This window comes from Chiroxiphia lanceolata, chromosome 5 (assembly GCF_009829145.1).
Source record: "Chiroxiphia lanceolata isolate bChiLan1 chromosome 5, bChiLan1.pri, whole genome shotgun sequence".
Taxonomy (NCBI): Eukaryota; Metazoa; Chordata; class Aves; order Passeriformes; family Pipridae; genus Chiroxiphia; species Chiroxiphia lanceolata.
In genome coordinates, this window is record NC_045641.1 from 29,421,490 (window position 1) to 29,435,102 (window position 13,613).

The window sequence follows — 13,613 nt, forward strand, 5'->3', positions numbered from 1 at the left end:
TAGGATCATCTAATTCAAGTACCTTCACATCTTTCTCAGATGGTGGGGCCCTGAACTGCACAGAGCACTCCAGGTGGGGCCTCACCAGGGCTGAATACAGCGGTGTAATTGCCTCCTTTGACAGGCTGGTGATGCACCCCAGGATCAGCACGCTGCTGACTCACAGTGAGCCTGCTGTCAGCCAGCAACCCCAGATCACTTTCTGCAGGGCTGCTCACTAGCCACACTGCTCCTAATCTATACTTGTGCACAGCATAGATATTTTATATTTTACCATGGTTTCTTGCCTTCTGGTAATCATTATTTTATGAGCACATATGGAACTTACATCTCCCTTTATAAAATAATCCTGTGTATATAATCTGTATATTGCCAGCAAGAATTCATGTGCACCTACCACTTCTTTTATAATATATAATATAAAAAACAAAGGGTCTTATTTCTTCTTTCACTGGTGTCTATCGTTTTCTTTTATGAAATGTCATATAAATTGCAAAAAGAAAACTTAATTTTTAAAAGGACTTCCTTCATGAGAAAAAGTGAAGATGACATTGGGCTTGTCTTGATATCCCACAGTGTGCCATGGTTAAAGTATTTTTATTGTCTAGGCCATAAACTTTATATAAAAGGGTATAATTCATTGTCTAAATTCTCAGCATGAATGTTTAGTCATTGTTTTACTACAGCAGTACTTAGAAGGCCCTACTTACTTGGAGGCTCTGTGGTGCTTGATGCTATATAACCAAAAAGACAGTCCTTGCTCCTAGGCTTTTTTTTTTTTCCAAATACATAAGTATAGCAGGTATAAAGTGTGGATTGTGGTATTCTTTTCAGTGTTTTAATTAAGTCGTTCATGCTGCTTTCAAATAAGATAATCCAAAGCCTGTCAGATAATCTCATTATATATTAAAGGATAGTTCTGTTGCTCTGAACAGAAAGAATTACTCTGTTCCTGATATCCAAAGGTCTTTTCTGCTCTGTATGCTAAACTGCATCATCTGATGTTGATGCATGGCAATTGAAAGCAGCAGGAACTGCCCACATGTATCCAAAGACCAGGTTTTTTTCCAAAGAGTTGACAAAGAAATTCTTCAAAATCTGTTTGTATTTCAGTGGTATTTGTGGTATTGTAAGGCAATGGTTCAGCATATTCAGTGGTGAGTCGACAGCACAGCCCTGGCTACCAGCCACATATAAGCTCCCCTGATGTATTTTTCAGCCATTTGGACCTTAACAGTCTTGCTGTGCCTTTGGAGAGCTCGAACTGCAGCTCTGATAGACTTGCCATACACCTGGAATTGCCTGGGAAAAGGAAACTGATGAGCATTGTGTGAACTTCCTCAGAAATTGCCCTTTGCTGATTTTTGGAGAGTCCATTGGAGAAATGAGCCAGCTACTTCATTCTCTCCTGAAGGTGATATGGAGGACTTCCCATGTAGATTTCGTTCAGGGAAGGTTCCCTTTGCAGGTATTAAATACTAAAGCTGTACAGGAGTGGTTGCTGCTGCTAATTCTGCAGAGAGCAAACCCAAGAAGATAAAGGAAGTCAAAGAAGCAAGTGAAAGATAACGGAGGGAAGCCAAAGAGGCAAGTGGAATAAAACAGGGGAAGGAAGTGGTGAAGGAAGGCAGAGATATGGAGGGAGGAAGGAGGGAGACACTCTAGAAGAAAGAGTAGAGTTGGAAACACTGGGACAGAAATAGCAGCTGTAATTGATTTTCAGCCAGGAAGGAGCTGCAGCTCTTACTACTGAAGGCACGTACACAGTCACAGTGCTGTATAAATAAGATAGAATTAAACTGGTACTGATATTCACATCCCTTACCATTTTTCCTCCTAAGAAGGAATGTGGCAATTAAATTTTAGAAAGAAGCAACCTAAAATATTTCTGTGTCAGTGCAGTAAGCCGTCATTCAGTAGAAAAATAATCTTACATGAATAAATAGTCTTTAAAGGAGGATTGGAGTAGGAGAGAGAAAAACAAAAGGGAAGAAACAGTCATAAATATATGTCATCAAATCCCTTTTCAATGCCTCTACATGTAGGTTTATTTGTGTTCATTGTGTGTAACTAAAAGTTTACAGCTCTTCTCTTGGTGTTCAAATAAAAATTGCTACGAAGCTTTCCTAAAAGCTACTGGGAACTTTCTGGTACCAAAGCATCTAATGAACTTTTGAATGGCAGGAAAGGTCCCATCGCTCGCTTCATTTTATGAAATGGGTGGTTCCTCTGAATTCATTTTGTTCTTTGAAAAAGAGATCAAGAAAGTTGCCATGTTTCAGAGATAGGATGAAGTTAAACTTAATTGTAATCTCTTGTTTTTCAGCCCCGATGTCTGAGAAAATCTAAATACATGTGAGCTTGTCAAAAGTATTTTTTAAATATTTAGTCCTGTAAAATATTGGAAGGAATTTTTGAAAGTACTGTTATGCCAAAACAAACTGCTAATATGCTGTTTCTGGAGTAAAGCCATGAAAATCAATGAAGAACAACAGTGTCAAATGAGTGTCAAGGCAGCATGAGAGAAGAATGGGAAAATAATGAAAGAGACCCTCCAAGTTTTATTCCAAAGAGGAGAAGCCTTTTCTGTTCCTTCAAGATGAAAATTAAAACAGATGCACGGTAAAAAATGCATATTAAAGTAGAGCTAGTCTGTTGTACACTCATTAAAAAAAGCCAGTGCAGATGCATTTAGGGATCACTCTGACCGTAGCACTTCGTGTGGGTGCCATCCCAGCAGGACATTGGGTTGCATTAGATGTGTGGCAGAACCTGGGAACTGGCCAGAGTATCAACCAGGCTGGGACCTGACTCAGTGCTCTGATGTTGGGTTTAATGTTGCTGCAGTTTTGCAGTGTGAAATGCTGGCACATGGAGCACCCTTCTGGCCAGGGCGCAACTCCACTTACCAGATAGGCTGGAGGCAATGCGCTGTTGGTTGCTCTTCTCTGCAGCTTCTTAGGAGCCAACCCAGTGTACTGGTGCTTGCTGATGGACATGCTGGCAGAAAGGTGCTCCCTTGCTGGGTTGAGGATCACTGTGGCACAGGGGAAGCAGGTTTCCAGTGCTGGCAGTGCAGTCGGGAGCAGGGCAGTGAGACCCAGCCAGCTGCCTGCACTACTACAGCCATCTGTCCTGCTCCTGCACAGCTGGAGTGACTGGGAGTTAGTCCTCCATGCCGGGAGACCTCTAGTTCTTGCTATGCTACCTTAAACTTAAAAAAATAGAGTCTGCCTTGTGCTTAACTACATGCCTTAAATGGGAAATTTTAATAATGTGCCAACAGCAGCAGTTTGGAGTATCTTACTGAGGAAAAGGTCACTGTGCCCATAAGTTATCCTAGCATTTGATCAGTAGACTCTTTTCCAAGACTTTAAGTCTCATTATTCACTGCTTATAAAGTCACTTGAGATATAAAAAGTCTTTTTATAGTAATGAAAGAACTCCCACAATTAGCCAGAAGGCAGCCATCTATCTTTTTAAACTACTCAGTTCAGAGGAGACCAGGAGTTTCAGTCGTCTGTATGTGGATGAATTGTTATGACAGTGATAAGTGTAACATTCATGTGGGATGCCAGCCGTGGCTGAGTTCATGAAAGGGTGGGGGATTTTTTTAGAAGAGAAACTCTTCTGTTAGTGAAACCTAGAATATAATTCCCTGAAAAGGAAAAAAGTGACTACACATTGTTTACAGAGTCTTGACATCTGCCATTCAGCCTCTTCCATTATTCTTTGGGAATTGCAAATGATTAAAGAATGTTGTTAATTTGATCTCCTAAAACTTTAATGACAACTATCTTTTGAAGAGCCTGTTCCCTGAGAAAAATACATACCTTGTAAGAGAGACGGGAGAGTCAGCTTCTGATAGAGCGGGGACACCATGAAGTTCGCAGGAGAATACAGCATTCAGTGCAAGGGCTTAGAGATAAAAAGTGTTTGTTCTGAGCACACATATTGACCTTTTATTGTATTCTCCCCACCATAAAAGAGTTGCTGTATGTGGTAGATCTCTTGAGAGATTTATTTAATGCCCTATCCATAAATAGAAAAAATTTGCAATGATTAATGTAATAAATGATGGTCTAATTATATCAAGAAGTAACACAACGTATTTTATGCATGCCACAACTAGTTTAGTCTTTATTGCCCTCGGCAGAATCTTAATATCATCAGAAAACCTGTTTATCAATATTAAAAGCAATTTGCATAGTAAATACACCCCAGCCTTGCAGCATTACCATCTGGGTTAGCTGAGCATTCGTGTTGGTACCAGGAGGTGCTGGTGAAGGCAGACCTCACAGGGGTTCAGGCTCTCCAGCTGTCAGCATGGGAGGATGACAAGTGCCAGTGTTCCCAACCTGAGGGTAGGGAACAGGTTCAGTGAGAGACCAGTGGGAGGTCTTTGTGGAGAAGAGATCAGGAAAGGAAAGATGGAAGGCACTGAAATCAGCAAGCATGAGAGTAAGAAGACTTCTAGGGAGTAAGGAAGAGTCCACACTGAGAGAAGGTGTCAGAGTGAGAAAAGCTGGCAGCTAAGAGAAAGAGACCATAGGTAGTAAAGCAAGGGAAAGGAAAATGAGACTTGAAGTACTAGCTGGAAAAGGATGCGAGAAAAATGGCTGTTGCAACTAGTCACAGGTCTGTTGGGCAGATTGATGGAGTCAGAAAAGGATAACAGCAGCTGATCACAAATGCATATGTAGCTGCTGTTGTCTCTGGGAAGCTCACTCTGAAACTAATAAAGTGATTCTTAAATTTAATTTGGTGTTTTCATTTACTCACAAACCAAGAAAATTGCAGATAACACAAACCAAGAGAACAGCAGATAATACTACATTCTCTCTTCCAAAACGCAAGTGAATGTTTTCTGAGCTGTTGCTGTGCTTTCTGAACCGTGCTTTCTGAGCTGTTCTGATGTTGTTGGACATCAGCATTAAAGGACTTGAAAGGATCTTTGTGAGATGTGCACTGCTCTAACACACAGCTCTGAGTTGGAGGGCCTATTTTCCAGTTACACAGAATGCCAAGCCTCATGTTGTGAAGTGCAGAAATTCGGTTTTAATTTTGGCCACAAATTAAACCTGCTAGTTCAGTAGTGATTTTAAACTTGGGCCAGGCATAATTATCCTGGAGATGTGAACTGTATCATCTAAGTGTTTTTTTAAGAGGTGTCCCAAGGTGAGGGCCCAAATCCACAGAGCCTTTAAGCATGGAAATGTCCATACACTGTTGGAGGAGATTGAAATGCTCACAGGCATTTGTGATGAATGATCATTATGCCTAACTCAGCCAGCTGGAAGCAGCCTATAGGCATGCGTCTAAAACACCATCCATTTCCTATACTCAGTACCATAAATGCAATTAGACAGTCAATAATTTTTTTATTTAAAACTCCAAACCTCCTCCTAAAGTTAAGGGGGATCTTCAGTGATTGCTTTGCTTACAATAGACTTGATTTTTCTTTCAAAACATGGAGCACAATTCTGCACACAGAATTTTGGGAGACAATTCTTCTAGTAGAGGTTTTTAGTTAGAGATGACTGGGTCGAGAAGGTAAAGTCACGGAGAATAAAGATATTAAATGAGTTTCTGTTTGTTGGAGAACTGAAGTTGCACAAGCTCATCCATATTAGTTACCTTGCTCACTAGTTTGCTATAGTTAACTGTAGTTGTGATGAGAACTATTTGTCCATTCCCTGTACATCTACCTGGGGAATTTTTCCACTTCAGTTTAAAAATCTTTTGAATTCCCTAGTATAGCAATACTTCCAGGCAGTGTCTAGGTCTTTGCTGGGGTCTTTTGGGAATGTGTCATGTCCTTCACAGAGAGAAGCTGTGAGAGATTTATTTAATGTCCTATCCATAAAAGTCAGACCTGCCCTCAGATGCATTGATCATGGTGAACAACTCTGACAAAAAGGAGCATAGTCCTGAGGTCAGCTGAAAGAAGGGTGCTTTTTTTTCTGAAAACTGCTGTTTAAATGATCAAAATTGCTGAGAAGTCACTGGGTTGTCCCCTCTAAGAGGAAGTTTTACAGAATGGAAATAAGTATATTTCTACGTTTTCCCAGGTTTTGTAGCATTTATTTTGTCTTACTTAGATTAAGGCTTACCCATAGGCTTTTCAGCCATATTAGTAGATTTCTGCTAAATACTGGGAATTGGAAGTAGTGCTGGTTAAACACAGAGATACACAGAGGGCTGTAGTACTGTGCATGGCTTGGGTCTACTCAGTATTGTTGAACCAACCACACAGGCTATTGAACAGCACAAAGCTCAGCTCTACAGGTAATGGAGATGTAATTCTTGTTACAAGCCTGTCGTTCAGCTTGAGGGAAGCAGCCAGAGCCTGCATGTTCAGCAGCTTGTGTAGGTTTTAGAAGGGATGACAAGATTTTGCTGTCAGCGCAGCAAAGGATCAAACTGGAACAAATGTCGTTTAACTCATCTGGCTAAGGAGGAGAAAATGTCATTAACCAGCGTAATAAAAGTTGTCCCTTTTTCTGAACTTGTGTGAACCCTGACTGAGATAGTGCTCTTGGATAATGGCTGAATTTGCCATCTTTCAGATTAACTTGCAGTTTAGTACTAAACTGTAACCTAAAAGGTCAGTGTGTCAAATACCCTTTCAGTAGATGAGCTATCACATTTGTGTTATCAGAAGACTTGCAGTGTCCTCTTTGGCATATGTGTCACTGGTAACTCACATGTGCTGTGTTGCCCTGTCCTGCCCACGGGGCCTCACAGCTGTTGCTCCTCAGCAATGGAAGTTTTCTAGAGTCTGTATGTGCTGAAAGCTCTAAGTCTGGGAGGAAGGTCATATATTTTTGTTCTTTTTTTTTCTGTTGCCTGCAGTTAGGAAGGGCTCAAATTCCTGTCCTAAAGAAGGACTGGTCAAACTTTGGGACAGTGTTCAATCTTTGTGCCAGTCTGCTGTCCAAGGATGCACCAAGGGTGTGGTAGCCTGGGTGTATTTAGGGTGAGAGATTGAAGGTGAAAGGACTGCTGTGATGAAAGTAGATTTAGCACCTGTCAGGTCAGCGGCATCTTCTGTATTGGTGTTGAAATGCCCTAGGACGGTGAGCTTTGTGTGAACTCCAGCATCAAGTCAGACAGCATCTCTGTCATTTTGCTAGGAAAGCCTTATGTCTAGACATCTCTGCTCTTGTAGAACATGCCTTTATTTGTCCCGTTGCCTCAACTGAATAAATGAAGCATCTGAAAGGATTTTACTTCAGCAGAATTGATCTTAAATTTCAACTTGCATATGCCAGATATTTGCTAAGGTTAGGAGGTTTATCTCATGAGCTGCTAATGCAACACCTTTTGTGATGGTTGCATTCACGTGACTATACATATTTCTTCCTTTTTTCCTTTTTTTAAATTTTTCTCTTAATATGGAAAAAGTAAAGACTACAGGAAACATATCAACATTTCTGGCCTTTTTGGTTCAAAAATTCTGGCCTGTACTAAATTATCAAAGCAGAAAAGTGCTAGAAGACAGACAAGGCAGTTTAAGTTCTCAGTCACAGGCACTTAAATCCTGGAAGCAGTCTTCATCAAAGGACTGATTTTTTTTTCATCTTTTCTTCAGAACTCATAACGTGAGGATAACCTAACAACCAGTTGTCTACATTTGTTGTAGTCAATGTTTTGTTACTCAGTCCTGTCCTTCCTTCTCTTCTGTCCATCTCTTTGTGAGTGGGAATAAGTGTATGTATAGTGGTGCTGGCATGGGAAGTGGCAGTTGGCCAAAGTCAGTCGATGTTTGCATGAAAGACAAAGCCCATTTCCTTGTTTATTTTCTGATGCTGATGAAGTTTTGCATGTGGCTGGATTTAAAGCAAGAATCCAAAGGGGATGGCCATGATCCAGACAGTGGCCACTAGTACACTCTGGGGGAGACCTTGACAAGTGGCCCAGACTTTGCAGTGTGTCCAATAGCAGGGCGGGGCAGGAGGAGGGAATGTGAGGGGTGGGGGAAAGTAATCACTAAACAAAAGCATAATCAAACAGGGCAAGAGGATGGTTTACATGAGAAAAGATATATTCTTTACTTAACATTCACAACTTGCTTGTGGATTAATTAGCCCATCTGCTACAACAAATGTATTCCCGTGTCTTTGTGTTGATTGTTAAAAGTGACTGATTTGTCTATCCACTTAAAATAGTACCCTGGATTCCACTGAAAGTAACCTTTCCTAGGCAAGGAATTTATTTAATCATCCACTAAGAACCTGTAAATGGCTTGCTGTAAATAAGTGCTCAGCTGTCTGTGGCTCCCAGGGTAACTATATGTGAGTGTTAAGTTGGGGGATAATGCAGGAGGCTGAAAATCCTTAAAGAAGCTGCATGAAGGGAGCTTCCAACCCCCTCTGTAGTACTGGCTTTAGGTTTTTAAAAAAACTCTCCTCAGCCCCAAGTGGGCAGGACAGCTGCCAGCACATAGTAATTCAGCTATAGATTTTCTTCTGAGAAAGGCGGCATTCATAAATTATGTGACCTTTATGCAGATCGAGAAAGTGTGTTGATAAACTTCAAGTGACAATTTAAACAAGTATTGGGTCCAGTGTGCTTGTATTTCACAGGAAACCAACATAAAGCATGGAATGTTTTTAAAGTCTTCAGATTAAACAGGCATTTAAATGAAAATAGAGGTCAACCATAGGTTTCCAGGATAAATGAAAATGTGTATCTTTTGCGATTTTTTCACATTCATGTGATTTTAAAATATTATTATCTTTAGAAATAAAATTTGCATGTAAATGGCATTGTTGTGAATTTATGTCTATTTCCATAGAGTAAGTGATAAGTATTGACTGATGTGAATAAACAGAGCTTCTGGTTTAAAAAAAAAAAAACTAATAATGTAATTTTGTATTTTTTATCTTTTTGATTTGCTGGTGTGGATCTGTGATAAAATGGTCAGCTTGTGCCAAAATCCATGTGGTTCAGCTGGGATACAGAAGGATTGTGGGTTTTATACTTGAGTAGAGAAAAAATTGAAACAGTGCTATATGGTATTTATTCCCAAGCATTTACTTCTAGGAGAAACACCATATAGTTATCCGAAGCTTAAAAAGTATCAAAAGGGTTTTGGGAGTTAGGAAAGTAATTTTTCTGTTCTTAGGGCCTTAGGAATGAGAGTTCCTCAGAGAGGCTATAGGACACTATTGTTACAAAAACTGCAGAAACTGAAAAATTGTGTCCTCGGTAGGATCTGATATAGAAAGAAGAATGAAGCAGAGACTAGAACTGAAGAGTGAGTAGAAGACCCAGGCTTGAAGATTTATCTCTAATGGCTTCTGTTAGATGGGGCTGAGTCTGAACACCTTGGCAGCATAACTTATTGGAAAGTGTTTACAGAAGCACTCTCCTTGGGTAAATTTCTTTGGTTTTCTTATAACTTGTTCTTTGACTGCCTTGGCTCTTCCTCTTAGATATCACTGATACTTTTCCATGTAACTTAGATTAATGTAACCTAAGGTTATAATGTGATGGAGAATAATTTAGGCAATAAAATTATAACATTAAATCTTAATATTTTTGGCTTCAGTCATCAGAGAAACCTTGAACTTAGGTGACCAAGCTAACTGCTGTTCCTATTACCTGATCACTGTCTAGGTTGCAGCGGTATGGAACTTCTGAGTATCCCAGACATTCAGCACAGGGAATTTTGAGCTTTTTTGTGTATAGAAATCTGTTCAAAATTGTTAGCCTTCTCATCACTGCATACAGCATCATGGTTAGTTAGAAAGATTGGCTAATGTTTACATTGGTGGCTATGCTACCATCCTCATTTTTGCATGTCCTTATGAGTAATGTGTAATGAGTAATATGGACATGAAATCACTGCTTCTTTGGAAGTTATGTCACAGGAAAGATGGTTCGACCCTGTATTTGAGCACATACTCCAGAAATTTATTGACTTGATATATACGTGTAGTTAATGCTCAACAGTATAACAGTCATGCACACAGATAGACAGGACTATGGCTGAACATGCTGCCCCAAAATGTTGCTGAAGGCTGCTAAGTTACTGAGGCTCTTTTAAGTTTGCTAACATTGTACTTGTTTGTATTTTTCTTTTTTGACAAGGAAGTTCCAAGAATTTCTTGAATGGAAGAATGATGTGGCAAATAAATTTTTGTTTCAACCAGTATTTGCAAATGTTGGCAAAAAGTCAGTACCATTTTTGGAGAGGGTTTAGTCTTAGTTCATTAAGCAGTCTTATGACTCATTGTCTATACAACAAAGTTTATTTGGACATGAACTTGCAGTAGAATCCTATTTCTGATTTGCTGCCAGTGTAGAAATTTTCCTAGGTGCATAAATCTTAATCAAGTTTTGGTACCTTCAGATATACACAGTTCTTACTAGAAAACCCTGCCTTTCTACCCCAGCACAGGATCACCTCATTTCCACATAGCTCAAAACAGTTGGGTCCCATACAGCAGTCAACAGTGATTCCATTGCTCTGGAAACAGTGTAATAGTGTTTTCTGTGCACAACCCTATGTCCAAGGGCTTAGCTATTGACTGCCATTGACAAATTAGCCTTCACATTTTGTGGTGGGCTAATACTTGGGAATCTTGCCCTAAAAACCTGAATTCATATGAATTTAGCATAATTTGTCCTTGCAGTTACCTTTTTTAATAGCCTAAGGCCTCATCTAGACTGGGAGGTTTATTATTTTCCTGTTCATAGCAAATTATTTATTCAGTTAGTTTGTTTTAGATTTCTCTTTCCTTAAAAAAGCAGCAGCTGACGACATCAGTCAAGTCTTGCTATCTTTGGTCTTAATGGTTGTATAATAGCCACAGCAGATAAGTGACAAAACATTGAAAATTGGCCTTGTTTCTTTTTAGACATCAGAGACATGTTTATTGACATCTGCATTATTAGCAATGCTATGCCTGAAATCCTTAAAACATTTGCATGCCACAGAAAATGATGAAATTCAAAATTAAAGGTATCCCTCCTTTTTTATATGTATTTTATGACATGAATAAAATAGCATGAGAGAAATAATATTACATTACTTTCTAAATATTGTAGTTTCTTTCCTGTGTTTGGATTCCATTGGGTGGGACAATTATGGAAGGGTTCTAACAATTTCTAATGTCTTGCAAAGATTAAAGAATTTATTTCTTCTCCCAGCTGTATCTTCCCTCTTGCATGCATACCAAAATACAGTCTGGTCAGTGTCATCAGGTGGCTTGATGTACTACACAAGTATTTCATCTCCTATATTTTACATCCATATTTTTGTGCTGCTTTTTCTCTAACCTTTGCTACATTTTTTGCTTTTCTCCAGGTCAATGGGAAGGACCTCTCCAAGGCCACTCATGAAGAAGCAGTGGAAGCTTTTCGCAATGCCAAGGAGCCAATTGTAGTTCAGGTTTTACGACGAGCCCCAGTTAGCAAAGCTAATAGTAGCTCTCAGGATGTTCAGCTTATGGATGCCAGCACTCAGACTGACATTACTTTTGAGCACATTATGGCTCTGGCCAAACTGAGGCCTTGCACACCACCAGTTCCTGATATCTGCCCTTTTCTACTTTCAGACAGGTATGATTTATGTTTTTCTGCTATTTACCTGTGGGATTGAGGCATTGCAGTGGTAGCTTGTAGCCTTCTTTTGAAAAAGCGCCAGGAACACTTTAAATAAATTACAAATGACTTTGATAACCGCTGTCCCATTCAGACTTCAATGACAGTTAAGAAGAAAAACTCTTCTGGGTTCCAGAGTACCAAAAAGGCTTCTTCAAACCTGGAAAGAGCTTGTCTTGTTGTTTTCTGCTCTTCCAAATTTCTTACAAAAAAATATCAAGGAAACAAATTATTTAATATGAAGATCCCCTTATCAAAACCAAAACAATTCCAAAAATATAGAGGTCAAAAACTACAGTTTCATACTGATGGAGAGGCATGAACATATTGTTCACAAACCCTTAGGATCAACAGTATGTCAGCTTTATTAGGAGAAAGACAGAATATATAGTCTTCATACCGCTTAGTTCTTGTTCACAATACATTGGTTACATAAGGAAAACATACTATGCTGTCCACTGCTACTTGGATCACAACAGGTGGTCACAGGAGATGAGAAAACTTTATTCACCTGCCAAAACTCCTCCTTGGCATCTGGCATAAATCCACCTTTGTTCTAGCTTTAGCTCCCGTAGCCATCTTAGTGGCGTAGTACTTTTTACTGTCTGCACCCAGCCATGCCAAGGCAAAAGTCTCAGAAATGCAAGGGAAATTGTTCACACAATTTCTATCCTGCAATAGTTTCACCTGTCATATGGCAAATTATATGAATGAAATTATCCATCAGTTCAGTTCTTTGGAACTGAATTGGATGCAATCACCAGCAGGTAGTGCTTATACATAAATAGGGTGTAGAGTTCTTCCTCTTTTGACTCCACCTCGTGAATAACATCATGTAATGGGCGACCCTAGATGATCCTACAGACCCTCTGTCTGTAGCCAGCAAAACTATGATAGCCCTAGAGCTTTTTCACTGACTTGCTATCATGTTGTGCATCTGTGCAGAATTGATGGAAATGGAGAATATATCACTTTTTACTTTGATATAGGTCCATTTTTAGAAATTGTAGGTAAGATGGATTGAGCTTACTGCCAACTGCTGCACAGCAAGGAACATGATATGTGTATTTTTGAGTCGTTACTGTGTATTACCAAATTGCAGGCTACTGTGATTGAAGTTCCCATGCCCTCAGCATGGAGAAGAGTTTTCTACCTCTGCTAAGATAGATCCACACTGAGTGTTGCATGGCTGGGATCCAGCCTTGGGTCTAAAGCTATTGTAAAGGCCTCATTCTTTGTGTACCAAGCCCATTTAACGGTGCAGTTTCCTGACATTTTAAGTGTGCGGTTGCTCAAGTGCACTTCACCACCCTGTTACCACTTTAAGAGGAGAGGATAATGCAAGTTGTTTTATGTGAATTCTTGAACAGTTTGTGAGCCTGGTGTGGGTTCCAGACCGTGGATGTTCACGACTATGACCAGAACTAGTGAGTTGCCCCCAGCTGTGATGCAGCATGTGAATTTTGGAGTTAGGTACCTTTATAAGTGTAAGGAATTCCAAATTGTCACAATTAAATGCTTTGGCCCAAACCAGACCCTTTTAAGAAATCACCCTTTGTCAAATCTGACAAAAGATGAACCCAGAAAAATGAACTCAGCCAGAGCACGAGCTTTTGAAAAGAAAACAGCCTGTGCTGCTTCTTGGTGGAGTTCCTTTCAGGCTGTCACGCCATTCAGAGTGGCAGTCCTGAGATGAGAAAACGGCAAAGAAATGTGGTTTTTTATCACATTTTAATTTTAAAAAACCCTGTTGCCTCATCTGCTGTTGTACTGCTTTGTTCCACATAGCTGCCATTCTCTTCACCCGGTGGAGCATGAATTTTATGAAGGTAATGAATACCTTTCCAGCCTGCCTGCTGATGCAGATAGAGCAGAGGACTTTGAGTATGAGGTAAGATCACTGGCACACTTCAGCCTCTCTTTCTGTTATTACAGATATGGCATTTACACAGCTGATAGCAGGCTTCTCTCAGAAAATGAAGAGTGGGAATACTTCTTAA

At 39.9% G+C, this 13,613-nt stretch overlaps 1 protein-coding gene across 2 annotated transcripts in view; it reads left to right on the plus strand.

Annotated features, from left to right (window-relative positions):
• PDZRN4 (PDZ domain containing ring finger 4) overlaps positions 1 to 13,613 on the plus strand; it is a 240,369-nt gene that overhangs the window by 183,516 nt on the left and 43,240 nt on the right. For both annotated transcript variants that reach the window (XM_032689495.1, XM_032689496.1), the window contains 2 exons: positions 11,318 to 11,571; positions 13,402 to 13,504. In XM_032689495.1, the coding sequence (XP_032545386.1) occupies positions 11,318 to 11,571; positions 13,402 to 13,504 (357 nt within the window). The remainder of the gene's footprint in view (positions 1 to 11,317; positions 11,572 to 13,401; positions 13,505 to 13,613) is intronic.